Source organism: Galeopterus variegatus, unplaced genomic scaffold, assembly GCF_000696425.1.
Source record: "Galeopterus variegatus unplaced genomic scaffold, G_variegatus-3.0.2 Scaffold6594, whole genome shotgun sequence".
NCBI classification, from domain to species: domain Eukaryota; kingdom Metazoa; phylum Chordata; class Mammalia; order Dermoptera; family Cynocephalidae; genus Galeopterus; species Galeopterus variegatus.
In genome coordinates, this window is record NW_007732705.1 from 19,954 (window position 1) to 28,371 (window position 8,418).

Sequence of the window (8,418 nt, forward strand, 5' to 3'; positions counted from 1 at the left end):
CAGGGAGTGAATTTACTGCAAAAGGCACCAGTGAAATACTGGAGGCAGCAGGAGACGACAGCAAGGAAAAACTCCAGCTGCAGGAAGCATGGAAAACCCTGCTTTTCCTTTGGCCTGCCATGTTAGCTGCAGAGCAGTTACACCATCAAGGAAGCCTTCCACGGAAGCTGTGGAATAGAGGGCACCTAGGTTTCTCTTCTTGTTTTGAGTAGTGAGGAAGAGGCATAGAAAAAGCAAATAAGCAAAAATATTTAGAGGGGGAAAATGTCCTTGGGCTTTTATCTAAAGAATATCTGTTCATACACTAATTTGCTTTTTGTTTAACATTTAAAACCATTTAATGCTGCCATCTGAAAAGAAGAGAGAGAAAGAGAGGGATTGAATAACTGACTTTCATTTGGTACTCAGGAAAGGACTAACTTTGATCTTATCTGCAGTAGGAATAAGTTAATTGAATATGAATGAAAGTTACTTTTTACTTTACACTGTTCTCCAGTGTTCGAGAATTTTCCATGAGCATGTGTTACTTTTATAATAAAAAAAGAACCCTTATTATTGAAGAGAAATCCACTTCTTCCTCTGCATCCCATCTCCACTTGTTTTGGGACAGGCTCATTAAAGCTCATCTGAAATCATAACACTTTTGGAACAACTTGTAACAAAAGAGCCCCTATTTACAGAGCGTTTGCTCCATGTGAGGCAGCATGCCAAGTTATCTCAATGTTCTCTTATCCTTCACTACACTTCTAAGCAGGTACTACAACCCCCTTTTTACAGATGAGGAAATTGAGTCTTGGAGAGATGAAGTAACTTGCTTAAGGTCACAAAGGTAATAAGTCGTGGAGCCAAGACTGGAATCCAGCCAGAAACACACGGTCTCCTAACTGGAATCATTACCACTGTTCTTGCTTACCAATTATCTTCTCAAACCAGATCTAACCATATCACTCCTTTGCTTTAAATCTGTACAGCACACTCCCTGCTCCCTCCATTGCCCAAGTCCAGTTTTCAACACATTCATCCATCTATTCATCATAAATCAACAAACAATAGTAAGCCCTGACAGGAGCTTCAAAGCAATTTCACATAGTCTCGAAAACCCTGAGGTGCAGGCAGATGAGCCAACAGGACTGAGCAGTTTCAATGGCTTGTCAAGAGGCAAGACGGCAGATGCTTATTGCTGGGACTCAAACCCAGGCCCTAACTGCCTTGTTGGACTCATGTCTTGAGGCTCTTCAGTGATCTGAGCGTCCTGCCATGTTTCAAGAATGTCAAGTTCTTTCATACCTTTCTGATTTTGCACCTCCAGTTTCTTCTGCCAGGTATGCCCTCTGCCCTGCCTGGTGAACCTGTACAATTCTTCATAACTTAGCTCAAATGACCCATCTTTCTTTGGGCTACCTTAACAACCTGTTAATATACCCCATTATAGCACTGACCACATTAGATTAGATGAATGTGCTTGCCTGATTTTCTTTCCCAGTAGACTGTGACCTTCTCTACAATAGAGATTATGAGTTTGGGGTACAGCCTTAGTAGGAAGCTGGGTTTGACTAGTGATGGAGGATGGAGAAGAATAAAAGGAAGAAATGAAGAAAGACATGATTAATGGCAAAAGGTGTGTTTCTGCTACTTCCAAGATTAATGCAACACCAAGCCAATATTTAACAAGAAATGGGGGCGGAGATAAGTGGTAAATAGGACAAAAATAGTAGTGTGTGTACATGCGTGTAACTGTGTCTGTGTGTTTGTGTGTGTGTGAATGCCTGTTCGTGTGTGGAGAGGGAGAAGAGGGTTGTATATACACACACAGTGCATGTATGTATATAGTGTCTATATAGATGGCACATTTGTACATGTAGACTCACATACATACCGTGTGTGCGTGTACAGTGCGTATATACACACATATGTAGTATATATAATGTGTTTAGGCATATATAGTGTGCATACATATATGGTATATAAATACATGCCTGTGTTCATATAATAGTGCATAAACATATATAATTTGTGTATATAGTGTATATATATAATGTAGATATGAGTCTAGTGCATATACATATGTATCATGTACATACAGTGTGTGCATACATGTGAGCATATATTGTGTGCGTGCACTAGAATGCAATGCAATAGGAGATTTACAGAGTACATTAGGAGGTGGTAGGAAGGACATTCATTACACAAATTTAGATTTTTTAATAAAAAGGGAAGTACTTTGAGGCTTGTCTTCCTGTTGTGGTGAAAGAGGAGCCACTGAAAGGAAAAGAAACAGCTGGAGAATTAGGAAGAAAAAGAATTTAGAGAAACCTCACTAAAGCCAGCAAGAACCACATCCTAAGATAAGGCTGGTCAGCAGAAACAAGTATCTCCGAAAGAAAAAAGAAAAAAAAACTAAGGATATGGAAAACCAAGGGGAAAAAATTACTGCATTTGATAAATGGGAAGATAGATAGTGGTGAGCCCGGAGCAGAAGTTTCAGGAAGGACTGGGGGTGGGATGACTCAGAGGTGAGGAAGCGAATGAGACAAACACAGACTTGTGTCTCTTTCCAGAATTTTTGCCTTTTTGAGGCTGATGACAGAAGCAGTTTATGATGGTAGCAGAGTCAAAAGCTCAGCTTCTCCTGGTTCCCTGTGAGACAGGAGAGCTCAAGCACATTGTGGAGGGAAAGTTACAGTCCCGAACTGCATCCCGGTGCTCACATCATGAGACACTCGTCACAGCAAACACAGCTACAGCCAAGATCTCCAACCCATCCCGCTTGCTCCAGCTAACAACTCAAAAATCCCTCACAACGACTCTGTGAGGGAGGGTCTACTATTATCCATAGCTTATAGATGAGGAAGCTGAGGCACAGAAGTTTAAGTGACTTGTCCAAAGTCACTCAGCTAGTAAGTCCCTGAACCCAGATTCCCACCCTAAAAATCTGGCTTCAGCATTTGTGCTCTTAGCCCACGCGCAGTGAAGGAGGCAGAAAACACAGCCCTTGACTTGTCTCCTGCTTTCCCAGGCCCTGCTTAGACTGGCCTCGGTCTACCTTCCCTGACCTTTCTCCAGGGGCTGCCCAGGCAGAGGCTTTGAATCCAGGGGCACCCACATCAAAGCAGTGGGCTGGGGATGCTGTACCTTAGGGACAGTGGCTGAGGAGAAACAGCAGAGAGAGGCCACTAGTTGCTATTGCAGGATTTGCAGCTCTCTGGCAGTGGGGAAGATTATCATGAGCATTATCAGAAGAGAGGTATAGTATACGCTGTGAGACCTAAGTTTGGGAGAATTGGCTTCAACTCCTAGTGTTGTATTACTTGGAAAAAGCATTTAACCTGTGTGGGTACCAATTCTCCATCCACTACATGGGATGATGATCATAATGCTGATAGTAATAACTGTCCTACATCCCTTAGGATGCTGTTGCAAAGAGCAAGTAAAACAATGTGTGAAAATACATGCAAATATGAAGGATTTCATCATCATCATCATCATCATCATTATTATTACACTCTCAAACTATCTGAAAAATTACCCATCCTCCCCACTCCCCCAGTCCCACCTTCCAAGTCATTAAAAACGGATAATACATCCATTTTTGAGAAAGTGTTTCTAAATCTAAATATCTTCTGTATAAACAATTTGCCCCAAATCTAAAATTCCCTTATACAGTGAAGTAACATGACACATTTTTTAAATGCTCTGAGGGTGAGGTGTGATCAATTGTCACTATCCAAGATTCACAAGGCAGCTTATGGGTGCCTGGACCTGCTCACAGAAACTAATAGTTACCCCACATATTCCACACCTGCCTCTTTATCGTTCTCTTCTTTCTCCACTCACCATGTGTATCATGATATTAATATACTACCCCCAACATAACATTCTCCCCTCATGTCTCACTTCCTCTTTTTGTGGAGTTTGCTTTTATAAATTAGTGTAATCGTTAAGTCTCAGCCTGGTTCTGCTGCGGACAGAGAAGGAGGCAACTTCAGTCTAGAAGCCAAGGGAACACACACATTGGAGACAATGTGAGAAAATTGTCCGAGGGTCAGGCATTCCAGTTGCATTCTGCCAAACATTTGGAGAATATTTAGCAAACAAACAAAAAAAGATATTTCTCAGGAGTCTCACTTGAAAGACTGTGGAGACCAGGCCTGTAGATGAATTTTTCACCTTTAAACATGACAGTTTAGTTTACATATAATGAGGCTAAAATTACATGCAAAGCTGCAGTTCTTTACAGTTTTCTGTCTAAATTGTCTTGATTTTTAATGTTACGCTACATAAACTGTATTCCTAACATAAAATCAAAACAGTTAGGCAGCAGCCAGATGGAGGTGCATGATGGGTAATGGTGTGTGGTTAATAATAAGGACCTTTACTGTCACCAGTAATCAGCAAGAACATCTGGGACACTATCTCCTTTTATAGATTTGGAACCAGGGATCCAGGGCCAAATTTCACTTTTTCTTTAGGAAAGGAGAAGGCAGGAGAAGGAGTCTGTTTGTCTAGTTTTGATCTAGATATTTCAGAGGGAAAAAACACTATTTTGCATGTATGTCTTAATTAAGAAACCTGAATATGCAAAAGTTCCAGATTGCAGAAGCAATGTTTTCATGGTCGTTTGCACTAGCTAAGGATGGCTTCATGAAAAGTGGGGCTTACTCAGAATCCCTTTCTGTTTCTATCAGCCACTCCAATGCTCATATGTGACTTACCAGTTTTGCAAAGCAAGGCATTCTTCTAAGTCTGTTCATCCTCCAATACCCTCCCCGCTACCGCCTGTAATCATATGGTTGCCAAGTGTTAACCTCTCTGTAAAACTTTACAGAGTAATTCTATCATTTGCCTGTTATCCAGACATCAGCTGAAAAACATTTAGAACAATAGTTTTTTCCCTTTGAAATCTCTAGACCAAAATGAGACAGACTGACACCTTCTCCTGCGTCCTTCTCTCCCGCAACTCCCCACCAAACACCACCCCCACCACCACCCCAAGTTCCTCTCTTTCCTTGGAAGGGCTGATGGAGGATCTGAAGGACTCTTGCCATCCCAGCTCCCTCTCCCCTTTTTAGTCTTTATCAGTCAAAATGCTGGTGAAACAGGAGACAGGACTTGTTTGGTTTATGTTCTTTTTTTAAAAAAGCATAAATAGCATTTTTCTTAATATAAATATACAATTCTATGAAAAAATAGAAAAAAAAATAGTACAATCTTGGTCACTGTCCAGCAGGAACATGTTTCATTGTTTATAGAGTCAGAAGTCAGATCCTTCTTTTAGTCACGTTCTAGAAACACAGGAAACTCCTGGTTCTACAAATAAATCCTTTTAGAAATGATTTAAATATGCCAGTGATGAATGTCAAATTTACATGCAGGAATCAAGACTATTGAAGTAAGCTATAATTCAACACCAAAAAAATACAATTGTATTGATATACAAACACTATATAAATTACTTTATCAGACTGCAAAATATCAGTTTTTTTATCTATAACAGTTTTCATCAACTAATAAGTTACTTGCTTTAAAAAAAATAACTCTGGTGCGTTTCTTCTGATTCAAATGTGAAATGCACAGCAGACCCTGGTCGAAGGGACACCCACCGCAGTCACATCAGCACGCTGGGAGGGGTGCAGGCTTCAGAGTTCCCAGTATTTTGTCCCAGTGTGTGAAGTAAGGGGCAAAGTTGCAGTTAAACTGAGAGTGATGCAGGTCGTGGTGCGCCACGCCCCCGTACCACCCGAAAGGCACCCATCTGTGAGTGGACCAAGGGAAGTCATAGCCCGAGTGGTCCTCCACGGAGAGCCAGATGTTTACCACGTGAAAGGTCAGGACAGTGAGCGGGTGGCACCCGAGCAGCGTGATGTTCAGCATGTCAAAGAAGCCCAAGGAAAACAGCTCCCAGACGCTCATGTACTGCGTGGCCAGCGCGAACGTGGACGAGTTCTGGTGGTGCATCTTGTGGAAGGTGCGGTACAGCCAGGGCACCTTATGATGCAGCACGTGCCACACGAAAACCTCAGCGTCGAAGAGCAGCAGGCAGAGCACGACGTGACTCACGAGCTGGAGCAGCTCGGGGGCTTCGCGGTGCAGAAGGACAGGGCTGCGAGCCCAATACAGCAGTGTCACGGGGAACACGAACACCGCGTGCTGGTACAGCGTCTGTCCCAAGCAGGGCAGCAGCTGCCGCGCGGACGGCGAAAAGTTGGGATGGATCTTGTAGCGCCGCAGCGCGGGGACCCAGGGGCCCAAGATGTCCAGCACGACGAAGGGCAGGCAGAAGCCCACGTAGGTGGTGATCGAGAAGATGACAGGAAAAAAGGGCGACTGGAGGAGGACCTCCCAGGTCCGCAGGCGGTCCCAGAGGGGCTGTAGGAACAGCTGGCCGGAGCTGCAGAGGACCTGGAGCTCGGAGCTGTTGTGGCCGCTCATGGTGAGGCTGTGCCTGGCTGAGCTGCCGCGGCTGGCTCGGTCCCGCGGACTTTTCTTAGGACTTGAGGCCCCGCCCCGGGTGATGTCGTTCGTCTTTCGCTCCCCTTTTTCAGCTGGGCGGAGCTTGGGTAAATAAATAACCCGACAGAATTGAGCTTAGTTGCTACAAATATCCTCATGTACAGCCGCATCCAATTGGCTTTTACACGTGCATGGATGCAGTGGCACTTGGTAACTTTTCCTATGCATGCAGAATTATGCTCTGATTTTTCAGCTGAAGTACAATTTACACGTGATACAACGTACAGACCTACTACGGTGTAGAGTGTCTATGAATTCTGACAACTCAGTTCACCTGCTCATCACCGCTCCCAAACTAGGTAAGGTTTCCATCGCCGCCAGAAAGTGCTCCATGCAGAATTACTTGTGTTTTTAAACGCATACACATAACTGCATCAATGTGTTTTCATAAAGACTCAAGCACAGCTGCATTTTTAAAAGCTTTTGAAAGCCACGTACCTTCCGTAGGTCGCATCTCTAATCTGCACACCCCGTCGCGGTCTAACCAGCAGCGAACCGCGAAGGATCCCTTCGCACCGGGCCCCGCAGGTCTCCAGCCTCCCGCGGCCGGGTTCAGCGCAGGAAAGCGGGCCGAACCGCCGCCCAGTGGGAATCTCCGCCAGCGCCGCGTCTCCCGGGAGGAACTTTCCCGCCGGGCAAGCGGGAGGCTGGAGAACCTTCCACGTGCAGACTTGCGTAGAGGCACCCCCGCGGCGCTCCAGGGCTCCTAGACCAGGGACAGGAACGGGAAGACAGAACAGCAGAGAAAGGGGTCCGCGACAGCTAGGCTTTGCTTTGCGGGGCGGGAGGGAGGCATGCTACGTTTAACACCCAGAGTCTGCACCGATCTGGCTAGAAAGACGTTGCATCTCAATTTGGGGTAGAAGCAATCAGTAAACTACCTACTTTGTTCCACAAGGGAATGCAAAGTACGTTCCTGACGCCTCCGGGGCGGCGGTTGACCGAGCAGGTGACGTCGCACCTCCCCTACCCTTCCCCTGGCTGGCTACGCGGCGCCAATTTGTTCCCACCCTCTGCCCCGCTGCTCTAACTACTTCCAGGCTAAACCCGAATTACAGGCTCATCTCCACCCCCTGCGTTTCTCGGCCACCAAACTGGGGTCCTCTGGCCAGAAACTGAGCACAAAGGGATAGGTGCTAGGAAAGCTCTGGGGAGACCCCTGGAATGACATTTAAAAAATCCACTTCCGCGTTTGACCCGTGTGGCTGACACACGACACAAGGGACTCCCTATAGGACAGAAGTATTAGACAAAAACTCTGAAGCCAGGGACCATACCAATTCTAGCTTTGCCTCTTGTATCTATGCGTCCTGGCCAACCCCTTCACTCCTTGAAGCTTGGGCTTTCATATCCCTCCCATGGGCAATAGTAATAGTAGTCATCTTACAAGCCTATTGAAAGCATTGAGTGGAAAAATAAAAATGAGCTCGCCATTAATGTCTCCCTACTAGGTGCCAGGCATTAGCTAAGAGTTTTACTTAGTGATTTCATCCAGTCCTCAAAAGAGCTGGGTTCTTCANGCATTAGCTAAGAGTTTTACTTAGTGATTTCATCCAGTCCTCAAAAGAGCTGGGTTCTTCACCCTGCCAAGAACTAAGCATTATTATTATTGTAGTGGGTTTACAGCAGTAAAGTTATAGTGCCTGGTACACAGTAAATACACAAGATACATATTATTTTAAATCTGTACTCTACATTTTACCTAAAAAAATAACTGAGGAATTTAAAATTAAAATCAACTCTGTAAAGAGAAATAAAGTATATAAAGCCATATATTATTAGAAAGAGTAAGTACTATAAAAATGTAGACCAATATATAGGCCTAAAAATATAATAATGTATAGGATATGTGTATACATATGATACATATGTATATAATAGGCCAATTCATAACATAATTATAGGATA

General features: G+C 44.3%; 1 protein-coding gene across 1 annotated transcript; it reads right to left on the reverse strand.

Moving 5' to 3' along the window:
* Positions 1-5,213: 5,213 nt before the first annotated feature.
* LOC103606444 (cholesterol 25-hydroxylase) lies at positions 5,214-6,441 on the reverse strand. The gene has a single exon (XM_008591034.1). The coding sequence runs from the start codon at positions 6,427-6,429 to the stop codon at positions 5,611-5,613; it is 819 nt and encodes a 272-aa protein (XP_008589256.1). The 5' UTR covers positions 6,430-6,441; the 3' UTR covers positions 5,214-5,610.
* Between the last annotated feature and the right edge of the window lie 1,977 nt (positions 6,442-8,418).